This window comes from Chelmon rostratus, chromosome 23, assembly GCF_017976325.1.
Source record: "Chelmon rostratus isolate fCheRos1 chromosome 23, fCheRos1.pri, whole genome shotgun sequence".
NCBI classification, from domain to species: domain Eukaryota; kingdom Metazoa; phylum Chordata; class Actinopteri; order Chaetodontiformes; family Chaetodontidae; genus Chelmon; species Chelmon rostratus.
In genome coordinates, this window is record NC_055680.1 from 10705455 (window position 1) to 10723212 (window position 17758).

The window sequence follows — 17758 nt, forward strand, 5'->3', positions numbered from 1 at the left end:
TGTGAATAAGAACATTCATGTGTAGATCTGGGACTGCTTAATATAAACACAGTCACAAAACCACTGACTTCATTTGTGGTTTTCAGTGCTCATGGTGTTGGGCTGAACAAATGAGCTCAACCAAAATACCAATACCAACCAAAATGTACTGACTCTGTGTCAGCACTCACAAGCATTAAGACAAGTACAGCCAGCAATCATCAGCATTTGCTTCATGATTCAAGAATTCAAGAACTTGTTTGTCAAGGGGAGAAATATCACATTTGTGTAAATTCAGCACATTCAGGCATGCTTGGAAATTAAAAAGCAGACTGGCAAAAGAAGAGATTTAAAAAGAAATTGTCGAAGAAATATTAGAAGGAAATTGCAAAGTGTGGAGGAAAAATTAAAAACGGAGCAACAGCATTGGTTTACATACAGCTGCAATGATTAATCGATTAGTTGTCAACTATTAAATTAATTGCCAACTATTTTGATAATTGATGAATCAGTTTGAGTTAAAAAAAAAAAAAAAAAAGTCAAATTCTCTGATTCCAGCCTGTAAAAAATCAGTATTGTATGGTTCCTTTACTGCTCTATTATTGATCACACAGTTACATTAAAACAGGTATGGTAAAGTGTGCACGTTTAGACATGAGCCCCATTTGAGAGAGCTCTAACTTGGGGGGCATCGAGGAAGACTATATCCAGGAGGAGGCAGTAATGCAGCGCTAAGGATGCCATCTGGCGCACAACCTCAAAGAAGAAGACGAAGAAGAAGAAAAGTTTCGGGAAGAGCAGGAGGGAGGGGACGCCGGAGAGAAAGTGTAGTAATCCGACAGCGAGCATGACAGACGCCGAGGCGCAGAGCGCTCCACCATCGGCACCTGTGGAGGACAAGCCGCAGCCTGAGAGGAAAGTTATAGGTGGGTGTAGAAAAAGGGGGATTCTGCCTCAGGCGTGTGGCTTTAGTTCTTCAGGAGTCTTTAAAACGCACAAAATAGGGACGTTTTCAGCGAAATGCGCTCTTTATTGTTTCCGCACGAGCTTTATTTGCATGGGTGTCACGCTAATATAAAAAGAATCATGTGCGTAAATTTGTGTGTGTGTGTCAGGTACAGCAAGGTGCCACTTTAGCTAAATCAGCAAATAACGGCCAATCAATCACTGCCGTCTCTGACACCGCGGTGTGTTTGCGTGTTTTTGGAGCAACACGTGTCAGGAGTTTTACACATGGGTTTTGTGGCGAAATAATATTCAAACCAGAGAAGTCAAACCTCTGCTGTGAAACTAAATGTCAGCTTAAGAGCTTTTCCTGCCAGAACAATTAGTTTAATCAAGACCGGGACGTGACTTTTACTTTATCTCTTCACGTTTCCGCACGTTTCTTCCTTTTTGTTTTGTGTGCGCTAAAACGCAAGGAAAGCATATTTTTAATATTTTAAGTGTCTGTTAGCACATGACCTAAATTCCCTCTTTATCAGCCACCGCGCGCTCCAGCGGGGTGGGCTCGCGCGCCCTCACAGGTGCGATTGATTGCTGTTAGCTTAATGACGAGGAGCTTAATGCGTTTTAGGTGATTTTTCAGGAGGAAACCGCTCACCGCCTGCTCTGCGAGGGAGGTGAAGTTTTTCTGTGCGTGTGCGTCATGTTTTTGAGACCTTTGCTGAGATGAGAACGTGTAGCTTTTTATGTTTAGCAGCCCTCCCTCTGACCCAGTGCTGACCTGGTTTCAAAGTCTCACTGTTAATGATTGACACGCAGAGCTCCCATTTCTTGTCGGAGGCTGCCATTGCTACAAGCAAGATAACAGTATGTTATGTGCTTTGAATGGCTGTGCATTTTATGTGAAGTGTGACTGGAATATACATTTAATCATGTGCTACCTGTTGTTGTAGCCACATTGGTCCAAGGTACAGTGAAATGGTTCAATGTGCGCAACGGATATGGCTTCATAAACAGGTACTGCTTCCTCTACTTACATCACTACAGTTTTGGTGCATCTGCAAGTTTTTTAAGTGCTAATAGTTTAAACTAAATCAGATTTAAGGCCCCATGAGCAAGTTCGCTAATTAGATTTTCATTCTCACAGGAATGATACCAAAGAGGATGTGTTTGTTCATCAGGTAAGACAAAGGGCATTTTATGAATTAGTGCTTTTACAGGTTGAGGGACCCATTATTTGATGTTAAATCTGTCTCCTCAGACTGCTATCAAGAAGAACAATCCTAGGAAATTCCTCCGCAGTGTGGGAGACGGGGAGGTCGTAGAGTTTGACGTGATTGAAGCAGCCAAGGTAAGGATCAGTCTGTTCAAAAGTATGGCAACAGTTTAAGCCAGTTTTACATGTTGTGTTCCCGCCCCTATTTGGTGTTCCACAGGGCTCAGAGGCAGCCAATGTAACCGGTCCAGGTGGTGTTCCAGTCAAAGGCAGCCGCTACGCACCCAACAAACGCCGCTTCCGTCGGCGGTTCTTCCCTCGCAGCGCTCGGCCTGGTGACCAGGGCAAACCAGCTGACGGCCAAGACCCCTCTGTCGAGGGCGAGGGATCAGGGGAGAACGGTGGAATGAGACCTCAGCAGCGCCGCCGTCGGCCCCGCAGACCTAGGCAGGAGGCACAAGATGTAAGCTGAAACAGGGATTGGTGCAAAGGGGGCAAGAACCTGTAAAGCATGTTTCTTTCTCAACCTTGATTTACCAGAGATGGAGTGAAAGGAAATGTGAGGGAGGGGGATTTGATTGATTGAAGAAAGTAAAGCTGGAGCAAAACACTGCTGATAACATGTTTGGGAATCGTGTTAATTGACACTGGGGAGGACACTGAACTTAGAAGCTTTGAAAAGGTTTTAGGTGTTGTAAAAACCCCTTTAAATGAATGTAATGAGGCTTGAATTCGTTTAGAACTGTTCTTTGGCAGACTGGTAAGAGGTCTTGTCTGCGTCATCTCCGTCAGGGTGAGGCTGGGGAGGAAAAGAACGGAGTCGAAGACGGGCAAATGCAGCGACCACCACAGCGCAGATTCTGGCGTTCATATCGAAGGTTACTTGACAACATTCCCTAGATTCTGTGTTCCACTTCTTTCTGCCTCTGAAATGCACGAATGCAAAGCCGATTAATTTCCTCTGTCCTGGGATGCACAGACCGTTCCGCCCTCGCCCAACGACTGATCAGGCTGCAGATGACCAGCAGGCTGCTCCAAAAGCGAGCCAGGAGCAAGGCCAGGTGACACAGACAGAGGCCTCTGAGGGCCCCCAGACCAATGGAGAAACGACAGAAAACCAGAAACAACGCCGACAGTCTAGACGCCGCAGGCAAAGGAACTCAGAGTCCTCTACCTCAAAAGTGAGAGTAGAGTGCATCAACTTGTCAATGGATGACATATAAGCCTAAACAAAGGCCAAGAAGTGCAGACTGTCTCAAACAATTTTCTTTTGCTGGTACACTTTGCAGAACGATACAGAGAAGTCTGCATCAGATCCTGGTACCCCCCCTCAAACCTCAAAACCAGCCGACCTTAAATCCACATCAAAATCACCAAAGGCCTCCCCCAAAACCTCTCCTAAAACGCCAAAATTGCCTGAGGTAAGCTGCTAAAACTGCCATTTCATACCAGTTTTCCGTATGGTCACCGGTGTTTTTTGCTTTGACACAAATATCTTGACTGTCCTTCCCTTCGCAGGAGGCAGCTGCCACAACAGTCCCAGCACCAACAGAGTGACGCTCGTGAGAGGACAGTCGCACGACCCCTGGTGAGAGGTGGGACCCCACACTAAAGTGGTCATGTCTGGTTCGGGGGGGTGGGAGACGAGAGGGTGTAGAGTTACAAGTCTTGTGCTACAGGTTCCACATTGGCTACCTGTCACATAGGGCAAGATGAAGGACATAGACGGGCTGTTCATTGAGGTTTTCCTGTAAATGGGTTTTAAGGTGGAATGATGGCATTAAATCATCTGGCAGATTAATAGAATCCGTCTTTCAGGAGTAAATGTGTGTTTTGTGTTTAATGTCTTGTTTATTTTCTTTCTCGGTCAATCTGTGTCTTCTCCTTTTTTCTTTTTTTTTTTATTTTCCATGTCTTTGTTTTTGTAGGTCCTTGGGTTGGTGGACTGGACCTATTTCAGAACACATGCACTGCCCTCCCCTCCCTGCACTCCCCCAGCCTCCAACCCTCCACCCAGCCTCGCTGTCATCCCTCATGCCCCCTCCCGTCTCATCTTGTCTTGTCCTGTCTAGACACTGACGTTCGGAGAGGGAAGAGGCAGGGACGAAGGGGATGCAGCTGGGTGGTGGGTGCACATTTAGAAAGTGAAAGTACATCTTTAAAAAGAAAAATCTTTTGTCAGAGAATGGACAATCTGCTTGGTATCCCAGTTATTCCAACCCCCCTTTAAAAAAAAAACTAGTTTTCTTTAATTGCCTAGAAGGGACACATCAAGTAGTTCATAGAGAAACCAGCCTTGATTTTTATTTAACTTTTTTTTTAATTTGGTTGAAGAGGGGAAAACCAAGCAGGTGTAAGGTTGGTGGTGCATTATGGGGGTCAGTTTAGTTCTGTTACCACCTCAGTCAGTCCTTAAAACATACTGCTCCCTTCATCTCCTCATTTGAGGGTAAATTGATGAAAAGAGTGTATTTTTTTGTTTTACTTATTTGTGTGTGTGCTTTTCTTTGGAGGGGATTATGTGCAATGTCAGTACTTAAAATGCTGATTAATAAATCATGTTTGCAAATCTCAGGATTCAGTCCTCATTTCTTCACACAATTTGACGGGGGGCAGAATTAGGTGCTGCTTTTGACTATATTTGCATTTGTTTTTAAAATTTGTTCACTTAATATTAAACAACACAATTTCCAGCACTAGTCAAATTAAAGGGGGGGGGGTTCACAGTTGTTTTCAGTAGTATTATTTACAGTACTTGCATCCTTTTAGTCACAACATGACCACAGCATCAATGTTCACGATACAAATTACAGGTCCTCTCTGAACAACCTCAATATGAACCCTCAGAAAGTAACTTACACACCATTAAGGAATAGACAGCAAACAGCACACATGACAGATGCCAAGAAAATGCACAAACATGTTGCATGTGATTTAAAAAAAAAAAAAAAAAAAAAAATTCTACAAGAAGATCTACTCTTAACAAGCAGCCCTTTGATTGCACATCTTGCTCTAGTATATCGGGCCTCTGTTTACAAAACCAAACACCTACTGGAGTGCATAAAGAATTTAAACTTTTAGACCCTCATACCCTTAATATCAACAACCAAATAACACACTGGATGTACATATGACGTACTAAAATTGTGCTTCTGCAGGTTGTGCAATGAGTTTCCTCAAGATGAGAAAAACACTTTGTGATTTGCTCTCAGCACTTTGCCTGAGCTTAAGATGGGAACACAACACGTGACTGAAAGCCCAGTTTGATGAAGACTTTACCTTGGAAAGACTAAAGAGAGCCTAGGTTACTCAGTGGGACACCTAAAACAATTTATATTCGGGCTGGGCATTGCTTGACATTTTCCTACACTGATCCAATACCTGAGTTTTAGTACTGCCTGTGAAAATCATACTTTTCTTGACACTAAAATTTAGATAAAAATAACATTTTTTTCAAGATTTTTTTTTTCATATTAACCAAAGAATTAATCAGATGTTTGATTTCTTACAGCTTTCACATAATGATCCTCTACTTGAAGTTATAACGGTAAAACTGAAGGCTAGTCTCCCACTTACATCTGTCAGTTACTGCGTGTTTCACCTCTGGAGTGTTCCCAGCTGTAGCACAAGTAGGCTGCATACTTAACTCCATGTTCTTTTTTTTACCTCCAAACTTTGAAAACTTTGGATGTCTTTGTATATAAAGTGCAGGAATACCAAAGTCCCCTCCTCCGTCTGTCAATATTGCAACTGAGTGCATCACCATGGAATAAAATCCTACCACATCGGCAGTCAATGCCTCAACAGTCCAAACACTTTGTCAGCTCTTAATCCAGTTTGCAGCCTTTGTTAAGGCTCAATTCGTAACCATTAACCTCCATATTGCAGTGGTACCAGCAAAGGACAATTCCAAAACACACCTTTGGCACCACAATCTATATATATATACACTGTATACATGTGTGTATCAGTATACATGTCAGAAAATAAAAGTTTGGAGTCAGGCCCACAGTCACAGTTCTTCCCAAGCTGTACTCAGTTCCATCTCTCTTCAGGCAGCGACTCCTCAGTTCATTCTTTCCTCCCCCAAGTAGTCCAGCTCTGTGCTGGGCTTGTCCAGGTCCATGTCCATGTCCATGTCCATATCCATCATTCCTGCTGAGTGCTGGTGGAAGTTTGCTGCAATCTGGTCGAAGGTCTTGCCCCGCGTCTCTGGCACCCGGAAGAATGTGAAGATGAGGAAGAAGAGGAGGAGTGCTGCGAAGATAAGGAAGACATATGGCCCGCAAAGGTCCTGGGGACGGATGGGATCAGATTAACCGACATGAGAAGGAGTAGACTGCAGAAAATGCTAGAGCTACACTTGAATGAGGCAGAGAAAAACATCTGTTGGGTACTTTGAGGACATCCAGAGCAGGTAGGTAGAAGAAAATACTCACTGCAACATATTGGAAGCACATGCCAATGATGAAGTTGGCAGTCCAGTTGGAAAAGCCAGCCACAGCCATGGCAGCCGGCCTTGGACCCTGGGAGAACAGCTCAGCTACAAAGAACCAGGGAATGGGACCAGGACCGATCTCAAAGAAGGCTACGAAGCCAAAGATGGCCAGCATGCTGATGTAGCTCATCCATGGAACACTTTCCTGTCAGGTGAGAATAAAAAAAGAAAAGGTTCAGAGGTTTGCAGAGAAAATATCCTTAACTTACGAAGCATGCATCTTTCAGAGACTGACCAACAAAGCGAGGGCCACGGTCATGATGATGGCACAGATGCACATCCCCCCAAGTCCTAGCATGTGGAGCGTCCGTCGTCCCATCCTCTCTATCAGGAAGAGCTGTTAATAAGAAAATGTGGAAACAGAGATCAGCTCTATGAGGCTGACCATAGCTGTGCTTTGAGCCAAATGCCACAGCATGCTTACAGTGACAATGCTAACATGGTGACAATGCTAACATGGTGATGATGAGCAGGTATAATGTTTACTATTTGCTAACATTTGCCACTGAGCTCCAAAAACCAGCTATGCCTGAGGCTGATCTGTCATTAGCCTTACAGGCATTTCATGAACCAAAGTTCTGGACAACTTTGACCTGATGGTGGCGCTAGATGAAACATCAGGGATCACCAAGTTACCAAAGTGGTGGATGGACCAACGAAACAACATTGCCATTCTAAGAACCAAACAGCTAGCATGGCTAAAAGTTTTTTGACCCAATGAATGACATTGAAACATACTGACCTGCCAAACCAAACGTGGGCCTGTTTGAATGCAGGAATGTTTGAGAGGGGGGCACAAGCAAAAGACATGACCAACCCGCCGCGTTATCTTATTTGCTCTTTGATAACAATGTTAAACAGCAGTAGAAACACACTTTCCTACATAGCGGGAATGTAATCTTTCTCGTACTAAATTAAATAACGACATTAAGAGCTAAATTCTTTCACAAGAAGGGTGGAGGTGCATGACAAAAGGACGAGAGGAAGGCATGTTGGTTTGGCTACTGACCGAGACCACAGTGAAGGCACAGTTTATCGCGCCTGCTCCTATGGTGGCATAGACAGGACTCTGGACTCCTGCCTTCATGAAGATACTGGTGGAGTAGTAGAAAATCTGGCCAGAGGCAAAAACAGATTCAGTTAAGTCAATAATACACTGCATACACAGATTCACTTTTTTAGAGATGCTCCTTTTTGGGACTTTGGCCACTTGTGCGATGATGCAAAATTGTTAAGAGTAATGTCATTTTAACTGAAGCCCCCTGACTCACTGCATTGATCCCAGATAGCTGCTGGGAGAGCTGCAGCAGGATGGAAATGATGATGGGTTGGCGGTAAAGCGGCGAGCGAAAGAGCTCCAGGATGGACACCTTCCTCTCCATGTCCATCTTTCTCTTCTCCTCCTTCATCTCTGCCAGCATGTCGCCCACCTCCTGCCTGCCCGTCAACCTCCGCAGGCCTGGACGAAGGAGGCGTGTAAGGAATGAGTGCCGAGAGGCGTGCATGTTATATCTGAGTTTCGGCCACTATTTCTTTAAGGAGATGTATGTACATGTATATGTAAGTTAAGCCCTTATATATACACTTGTTCTCGTGCAAGGTGACCCAACAGTACTTTAGTGCAAACAGAAAGGTAAGTACAGAAAGTGATCAGACAGGTTAGTAAACCTGACAATCATTTTTCATCACAATATAAAGCAATATGAAAGGGGATGAAAGAGATAGCACATCTTTCAATCATAAAGCCAGGTCCTTAAAGATGTATCCCAGCACCTCACCTCTCTTGGCCTGGTGCTCCTGGCAGCGGACGATGTAAAGGAAGCGGGGGCTCTCAGGGCAGAAGGGCAGAAATGACATCTGAAGTACTGTCGGCACAACAGTTAAACCCAACAGAACTGGCCACAAGTCCTCACTGCCCAGTAACACCTCCAGACCCAGGATCTGCACAGGGAGAAGGCACAAGTGTGAAAAAAGCACTACTACAAAATATTCAAAATTAAATACTAGAATCTGTGCTTTCACACCTGAGCTATGAGAATACCAGTGACTATGGCCAGCTGGTGCAGTGTTCCCAGCGCCCCTCGCAGACTTGTAGGGGCTATCTCACCCACGTACATCGGTGTCAAGCCTGATGCTAATCCTGCACAGAGGAAAAGTCGGACAAGAAACAGAGATGACCGAGTGCAAGACAAATAGAAAAATAGCTGGAAAATAATTGCTTATATGGAAGCAACTTTCAAATAACAAAAGAGTGGAGAGCTCACCACAGTAGGCGCCGATGACAAAGCGTCCGAGGATCATCATTTCGAAGGAGCGGCAGAGCTTGGACAACCCCATCAGGCTTCCACCGATGAAGGCAAACAAGTTGTTTATGAGCATGGCTTTCCTCCTGGAAAAAAAACAACACACACATACACACAGACAAGCATTTTTGTAGTAACTCAGTTCACAAATTTGACTTATTTTCATTATCAAAGAGCCCAAGATAGCCACAAGTCTTTATTTATCATGCAGAAGATTAACATGAACTCAAACACTACTGGGAGCAAATCAACTTTTTTGGCAGATTTTATTGCTCAGAGGTTCCTTGGAACACATATAAAGCCTGTAAGATTTTAGCCTCTAGGGGGCAGTGTCATACAGAAACATTGAGGGCTTCAGTTAAATGCTCAACCCCTGACTGAGTAGTTCTTCTCATTGTAATCTTGAAAAACTTCATCATGACAGATTTAATAGCCTCGACCTTTTACTTAAAGTCATTTTTAGACCGTGATCATCACAAGTCATGTGAAAAAGTTATGTTTTCCTACATATTTTCCGACATGAATAGAGCCAGAGGTCACAGAGGCAGGAAACAACCTGTACTGTAAGAAATCAGCATCAAGATGTGCTTCCCTTCACATATGTTTTAGGAAAATCTGCTTTGAAGAATGTGGTTTTTGCACAAAAAAGTTCAATTACCACATTAAAAATTCTCCAAAATGTATCAATTATTTCCTCCGTGTTGAAAAACCCAGAATCTCTGTATATTTCCATTATGGCAGTTGAATACAAGACATCCATTCTCGGTGTATGTGCACTGGAGGTTTCACATTTCCACATCACACTTGTTCAAGTTGTATTTTGGATCACAGCTGGCTTCCAGACTAGCTGTGGTGACACAAAATCATTTCGTAGGAACATGTTTGAATCAGTTTAAGAGGTGTTTGATTTTAGGTTAAGAACAGAGAAACTTTCCAGCACATTCAGCAGCTGAACGTGAAATCAGTCACATGCAGTACATGATTCTGTACGGAGAAGGTCAAAAATCCAAATCTAGTAACAATACAATAGTTTTTTTAGGAAGACCTTGTCCTGAGTGCATCCAAGCTGAACGCTTGGACTCCCCCCTCCTGACCCAGCGCTGCCAGCTCTGTTAAGATCCACTTTCAGTCCGTGGAAGCTGTGGGCTGCAGTCCACTTTGCATCCCAGCTCAGGTTACAGAGGGAAACTGGGTCGGCAGGGAACATCCCGGCCAGAGTTTCCCCCTTGAAAGGAGACGCTGATGTACATAATCATGACTCAGAAAGTTGGCCACTAAAATAAAATTTAACCTGTTTTGCTTTACTGGGCAGCATGATATTAGTGTGCACACGCAGTAAATCAGCCGCAGTCTGCAGCATACGTACTGTTTTCAACGGTTTTAATAATCTTGGGTCTATGCAAATATTAACTTCAAATTCTAGTAAAAACACCTAAATCAGACCGTGCTTCCCTACCTGCCCAGCCACTCTGAGACGAAGCCCACGCAGAAGGAGGACAGCATGCCACCGATGGAGAAGATGGCCACGGACAGGGACCAGAGGGACGTGAGGGTCCCTGAGGGGATGGGCTGTCCATACCGGTGCACCCATGTCGCATTGTAGTCCTCCTCAATCATCTGCACAGGGCGCAGAGGTGGCAGGAGACCCCAAGAAAGCACGAGACACGTTAAGCAACAGACCGTACGGGTGTGTGGATATCTTGCAATTTCAGAGTAATGAAACAAGAACAAATGAAAATAGATGAGAATAAGGCAGGTTTAGGTATTAAGTTTGTATAATAGATAGATAGATAGATAGATAGATAGATAGATAGATAGATAGATAGATAGATAGATAGATTGATTGATTGATTGATAGACTGATTGATAGATACTTTATTTATCTCCAAGGAGAAATTTGCAGTTCCAGCAGCTCAACAAGGTGGACACACAAGGGCATGCAAAATAAGAACAGGAACTACTTTCAAGTAATGTGCAACTTACAAGACAAAGACAAAGATACAGAACAAGAACACCAAAAATATAATGTTGCAAGATGCAGGTCAGGAATTCAGAAAATTGAACCTTTTCCATCAGAGAAAGATTTACTTGCCCTGCAATTTAACACATTAAATTTGCACCAAGCGCCGTGAATCAGGCTTCAGTGTTTTCTTGATACCAGCCATAATGTGTTTGAACAGGTTCTTCTGACACTTCTGACCAGTGCCATGGTTTTACTACTGGTTTCTGAGCTGAAACTACATTAATATAAACATTAAGGGGTTATCAGAGACCAGAGACAGAAACTGGCCAGCAAACTACAAGCTGTCTCTTTCAGCCCATTTTATCATTTAAAGAACATCGCCAAAGTCTGCCAGTTTCTCTCTCAAGCCAATGCAGAGGCACTTATTCATGCTTTTATTACTTGCAGGATTGATTACTGCAATGCTCTTCTTTCTGGTCTCCCTCAAAAGACTATTTTCCAACTACAATTACTCCAAAACTCAGTTGCTCGAATGCTGACAAAGATCAGAAAGAGAGCTCATTAAACCAATTTTAAAGTCTCTGCACTGGCTTCCTGCGCCTGCTAGAATTGATTTTTAAATCCTTTTATTGGTTTATAAAGCTCTTAATGGTCTTGCCCCTTCCTATTTATCTAACTTGCTTTTGCCATACGAACCCAGCAGAGCCCTCAGGTCTTCTGGGAGTAGCTTTTTAACTGTACCCAAAGTTAGAACTAAAACATCTTTTCATTACTATGCCCCCCATTTATGAACAAGGCTGCCTGAAGATCTGAGGGTGACATGTTATATTAATAGTTTGAAAAGCAAACTTAAGACCCATCTTTTAGTCTGGCCTTTAACTAAATTCTTAATTTAATCCATTTTAGGTACTTTACCTTATTTTATTGTATTTTATACAATTTGTTATATATAATTAATTTGTTCAGTTTTAATCGTTGTCATTGTCTTAACATTTCACATTTATCTCCTGTGTTTCCTCATTTCATTTCATTTCTTTCTTTTTTTGGCGTTTCCTCATTACTTAGTTCATCAAGATGTAACAGGAGTGGTGATTGTGTGAGTTTGTGTGCTCTTGTGGGTGGGGGTGGTTGTGGGTGGGGTGGGTAGGTTCTTCTTTTTTATTTATTTATTTAATCTTTGATTGTAAAGCACTTTGTGCTATATTTCCTTTTGTATGAAAAGTGCTATACAAATAAAGTTATTATTATTATTATCAACAAGTAAGAACAACAAGGAAAACTCCATATGGAGGATGCACAGTACTGAAAAGAAAGGATAATGTGCAGGTTCTTTCAAGTAGAAACTGAGGGTTTATAACCTTTGTGAAATTATATTTCCTGCACAGCGAAGCAATATTGAAACACTTTGCAGCCTCTTTCAAATACAACTCCATTGTGATGCCAAACAAAGCTGTCTCAAAATGTCACCCGCACACATAAAAACAAACACAGCAGCTCATCTTCTATTCTGGTTTTAGTGTCCCCGTGAAACCATGTCAGCTGTGTCCCGTTTGTAGGGTCAACGTTCATCAGCGGATGCCTGAATACCAGTCAGGAGCAACTCACCTGACTCCATTTATCTGTGTGGCTGACTGTGAATGTGTCACAACACGCCAAACAACACTCCACTGAGAAGTGGACATAAGTGACATTTTAATATATGCAATTAAGTGGGCACATTCAAATGCTCTGCAGTGCATTTCTTTTTAGACTGGCGTATCCCAGATCTGATTAACGAGCAGGACACGATATTGGTATAGGTCATAAATCACTCAGTACAAGGCCTACATACATTTCTCACATGCAGTACCCAAGTGTGCCCTCGTGCTGGAACACCAGATGTGGCTGTAACATGAGCAGCGGCATGCTTTATGGCTGGAGCAAGCCAGGTTTTTAAAAAATCATGTGCCTCTATCTATAAATACTGTACATACAGTGTTTGTATTCAAAGGCTTTGTAAGTGCGTGCAGTGCCGTGCTGCTCCCCGGACGGAAAGCTCATCTTATAACCCCCCCTTCCTTATAAACCAGACAGAAATATCCTCGTGTTCCTGTTACAGCATACGAAGCGCTCAGCTGACTCCTTTGCATCTGATGACGTCACAGCATCGTGCCTGGGATTGTTTCCCTCTTTCAGGTTTATTTTCTAAACACCATCGGCACCGTTTGGGGCAGCATGACGGGATGTTGCGGTGCCAAACACAACGCCTCGTAAACCCAGGGAAAATATGAGCTGACTTGACTGGTTAAATGTCACCGCCTTCCATCAGCACTTCTATTAAAAAGCCTCCATTCTTTAATGTAGATTGGCAGCACTTTCATGAATCCGTGCTTAGTTTCTTTACCTTCTGTGGCGCATTGATGACGCCGATGTTGTACCCAAACTGCAGAGATCCCAGGACAGCAGTGAAGACTGAGAGAGCAAAGGTTCCAGTCACTGTCTGGAGTAGAAACACACACAAAGACACACACGCTGAAGTGAACCACATATTAAAACGGTATTTTCAGAGCTGTGAGTCATGCTGAGGCACCACTCCACTAACACCAACTATTAGGGGCGTAGGAGTGAGGGGGAAAGGGGGACTGAGTGTACAGGAGGGCCCACAATGATCCTACAATCACTCACTATGGATTTGAAGAGGGGCCCATGGAGAAAGTTTATGTACAGGGTCCAGAATTTTGTGCTACACCCCTGTCAACTATATATAACCCTGATCCTGATGAGAGACAATCTCTTCAGCACCGTCCACGACTTCACAGGCTACTTCACTCTGGATGCCTGAGCTTTAACTTGCAGTTTCCCGTCAGGCCACTGCAGGCACCTGTCTCCACGGTGACAGACGAGGCGACCTTGGGGAGATGAGGTCCTCCCCTACAGCAAAGTGCGTTCACATCTGAGAGAGCCGTTTCATACTGTAACTGGCAGATTAGTTACCTAGCAGCTCGGTGCTGAAGACATAACTCTGTACGAGAAACCCGTGATGATTTTCGTTGTGATTTTAGGCGCCTTTGGACGACTTACGGAATCATTCAAGACATTCTGGAGAAACGGACAAAAACACACCCATCAGGTTGACCACCTGGCCAAAACAATGTGATGTGACTTTAAACTGAAATTTTAAAGAAAAGTTTCATTCTCAGTTTGGACAGAATAGTTTTTAGAATGTGGGAAAGCCACCTTGAAAATGTTTACTATTTCATTATTCACATTAAATAAGGATTAAAAAAAAAAAACTTCTAAAAGAAAGCATAAGAAATCTGTTCTGTACATTGACTCTTTTATATTTGGGCAAAAGTGATCTTCCTCTATTGTATCAGATTCTGTTCTATTGTATTCTATGATCACTCACCAAAGTCTGACCTATATGTTCAGTAGTTTAAGTTTGTATTGTGTGTAGTAAGCGTGCATCTCTAACACTGTGTTTTGACCTTGCTGTGTTGAGTCTCTAGATAAGTGCTGTTTAGTATTCATGAACCAAAACAAAAGTGTGTGTGAGTGAGTGTGTGTGTGTGTGTGTGTGCACACCTGTCCTTGCAACAGAAAAGGTAAAAGCAGCCAGTCATGCTCTATTAGACTTTATGTTAACTGCTTTTCATTAGAACATGTCCTCACATACATAGCTGAATGCTCAGTAACTTAGTTTATGTTTCACTTATTATGCATGAGTCTGTACCTGCTTTAAATAACTGTGAGACATAAGGGCCACTGATTGTTTAGTACTAAACGGGAGAACTCATAGAGTGTGTTTGCTTTTTTCTTCGTTAGGGTTTTCATGCTTAAGGGATTTATTTTACAATGAAGCCAAAACCTCTGTTTTGAAGTTCCCACATCCCTGGAACATCAACCTGCATGTTCCAGACAGTGTTCACACAGTCAGTTGCCTGCTGAAGCAGCTTCCTGAGTCGCTTGCTTCCTTGCATCACAGACAAACAGTCCACTCTCTCTTGTTTTGAGATTTTGGAGATACGAATGTCCAGGACCTAATAATGATTTCTCAAAAAGAGCTGGAGGGTGCACACAACACAGACGTTGTTATGAGGGTGGTGAAAAGGAACCAGTCAAACCAGGTGGCCTATACAAACCCACAGCACTGAGCTCTGACCTGTAAACTCAGATATTTAGCTGGTGAAGGTCACAGCTCAGGACTAAATAAGGGCCAAAGCTCGTTCAGATCTGGGCTCCTGTTAGTTTTCCTGGTTGCTGAAACAGACACGTTTATTGTAATTACTGGTTGTTGCAAAGGCCATTATTGTTTATTATTATAGTTCTTAGTTATTCATTAGTTTAGTAAAGGAGTAAAGTTAAAGTTAAGTAAAGGACAATATAAACCACTGCTTTACATATTTAATTAATAGACATGGCCTGGATAACATGTTTTAGAGCAGGAAAGAATTAGAAGAACAAGAGAAGAATATAACTATATTTTCTCCACCAATCAGTAGGTTTGTTGCCATTTGTTGGAACATCCGAGGCAAACTGGAATTCGGCATAGCAAAGAATGCAGTTTCTCCTACAGATTTTCTGTACGACTGAGGTAAAACCGCGCGTAAAATCTCTCCAAATAAGAATACGCAACGAACAGTGAAATGCGCACGGCTGTTCCTACAGCCTACGATTCATCACATCACTTTTGCAAGTTAAAAACAGAACCCCGCCGCATTTACAAGTTGTGAGAAACTCTAAAGAACAACAATTACCTCCCCTCCGAGCTGCTGAAACCCGGCCGGCATGATTTTGACAGGTTCAGGCACCCAGTGACGGTAGATGACAGATGCGTCTGGTGCCAAACGGAGACACGTGAAACTCCCCCCAAAAGGCCAACAAGCCTCAACTTCAACCTTTAGCTCTGAAGTATCAAAACGCGCCCGGAAACGTTTAATCCAAAAGAGAAGTGATGGTGATCAGTCTGGCGCGTCCTGCGCTGCAGGGTGTTCTCTCTCCTTTGAAATCTGTGTTGTGCCCGTCCAGCTGGGATAGAGTGACACCCGAACACCCACGTGCACGCCTCTCTCCGTATCGACAGGGGGTTGGAGGGGGGTGAGGCTACTCCAGCCCTGAAGATCAGCCCACTGGGCCTCTGGCTGATCTTGAGGTCCTGCGGCAGAGGTCGAGACGCAAGCAGGAAGCTCCCGTAACCTTAACTGCTATTGGCTGAAGGAGAGTAGGGAGAGAGTGTGTGTAAGTTGAGAAGAGCTTGCTGTGCAACAGAAAACGGGGGTGATCTTACAGACAAGGGGGTCTGGTTTTTACTATGGTGCGCAAGAGTCAAGGCAAAGTGAGAGAGCTGTGATTACATTTTAAGTTTCCTCTTTAAATCAACAATATTTAGCAATCTCTGGAGCAGATCATCAATCAGAGATTTGCTGAGGGCCAAGTTTGAAATTGGGGCCCACTTTTTAAGACCCTGTCACATAATGTCAACTGGCATTGTAAACTCACTTATGAAGCTGCAAAAAAGACACAAGAATGGGTGCATCTTACTCTTTCATGTGCTCATGAGGTGCATCATTTGAGATTTTTGACCTACAAATCTGACTCATCACCATCTAAGTAAAATAATGGTTACATGGTTCCACAGGTGTTGGACCTCAGACGAACCTGAGCCAGGGACCATCACACCACCAACTATGACTCAACATTTCTCATGGGCAGCAAAGAGGGACTTGTCTTCGACGCCCTGGCTGCCATTGTCTGCCTTCCCAACAGCTATAAATCCCTTTCTATTTCAGATCACATGCCGGAGGGGTCACACACCATAGCTCGGCCTGTTCCACAAACCCTCTCCCCACTGCTGCACACAACAAAGCTTAATCGTCCTCCAGCAGGCAACAGGTGGGCCCTAAATTTGGGCTGTGCCAAATGAGTTAGCAGTGTGGGTGTGGCTAGGGAAAGTGTGGGGATGGAGTGACGGTGTGTTCAAGGCGGGGATTTGGGGGTGTGTTGTGGGAGGGTGACACTGGGCGGGAAAAGCAGAGGTCTGCCAAAGAGCTCAGTGGAAAAATATCTGCTCCAGATTTCTCAATCGAATGATTCAAGCCCACCCCTCGCTGACACACCCCCACCTCACGCCACTCTGTCCTCAGAGCTCGCCACCTTTGCTTTTTCCATTTCCTGCCTTCATATGCACATTGAGAAAGACAGAGGAAGAACTTGACACCCCTCATCCACCTCATCCAAAGCCAAAGTGTGTGTGTGACTCTGACTAAATGTAGAAAAACTTTACACCATCAGAACAGTGGCGTAGAGCCCCTACCAACATAGTCTTAGTGTTCATGTGCACAACCAGGACAGAGATGAGAGTATTACATTTCCAAAAAGTATCACATGAATTCATACAGAGAGAGCCAAGAACAATGACAGAACAACGAGCACAAGTACAAGACTTGGGGTATTGGTATAAACAGGCTTAAACACACAACCTTGCTTCATGCAGTCAATGTTTTTAACCAAAAACACATGTTCAAAGTGTCACCTGTGTTGTCCCCAAACTGGAGACTCGTCCATCCAGTGTGTGTTTTACTGAACAAAAAGTCACACCACTACATATATGTATGCACACACACCATGTGACTGCCCTCAGTGTCTTACCTTCGTGATGTAGAGAAACAGCCCATGTAAATACTGTTGCTCCTTGTCATGATGTGTGTGCTTGTGTGTGTGTGTGTGTGTGTGTGTGTGTGTGTGTGTGTGTGTGTCTGTGTGTGGTTGGGTCACTTGGTTCAAACTCATGCCTGAATAAACTGAGTGGCCTGATGGATGGCAGGTGTTGCAGTGTACGGTTAGTATCAGTGTGTGACAGGGAACAACATTCACAC

General features: G+C 43.6%; 2 protein-coding genes across 2 annotated transcripts; one reads left to right on the forward strand and one right to left on the reverse strand.

Moving 5' to 3' along the window:
• Positions 1 to 787: 787 nt before the first annotated feature.
• On the forward strand, positions 788 to 4691 carry LOC121626190 (Y-box-binding protein 2-A-like). Its single transcript, XM_041964512.1, has 10 exons — positions 788 to 905; positions 1878 to 1941; positions 2072 to 2105; positions 2186 to 2275; positions 2361 to 2603; positions 2933 to 3018; positions 3120 to 3321; positions 3430 to 3561; positions 3659 to 3728; positions 4069 to 4691. Exons 1-9 carry the CDS (start codon positions 827 to 829, stop codon positions 3695 to 3697), a joined length of 969 nt encoding a protein of 322 aa, XP_041820446.1. The 5' UTR covers positions 788 to 826; the 3' UTR covers positions 3698 to 3728; positions 4069 to 4691.
• Positions 4383 to 15966, reverse strand: LOC121626189 (solute carrier family 2, facilitated glucose transporter member 4-like). The gene is made up of 11 exons (XM_041964509.1): positions 15641 to 15966; positions 13288 to 13383; positions 10398 to 10558; positions 8903 to 9027; positions 8663 to 8778; positions 8417 to 8579; positions 7910 to 8097; positions 7648 to 7752; positions 6874 to 6975; positions 6580 to 6783; positions 4383 to 6434 (listed from the first exon to the last, which is right to left on the reverse strand). The coding sequence occupies exons 1-11, from the start codon at positions 15671 to 15673 to the stop codon at positions 6207 to 6209; spliced, it is 1521 nt and encodes a 506-aa protein (XP_041820443.1). The 5' UTR covers positions 15674 to 15966; the 3' UTR covers positions 4383 to 6206.
• Between the last annotated feature and the right edge of the window lie 1792 nt (positions 15967 to 17758).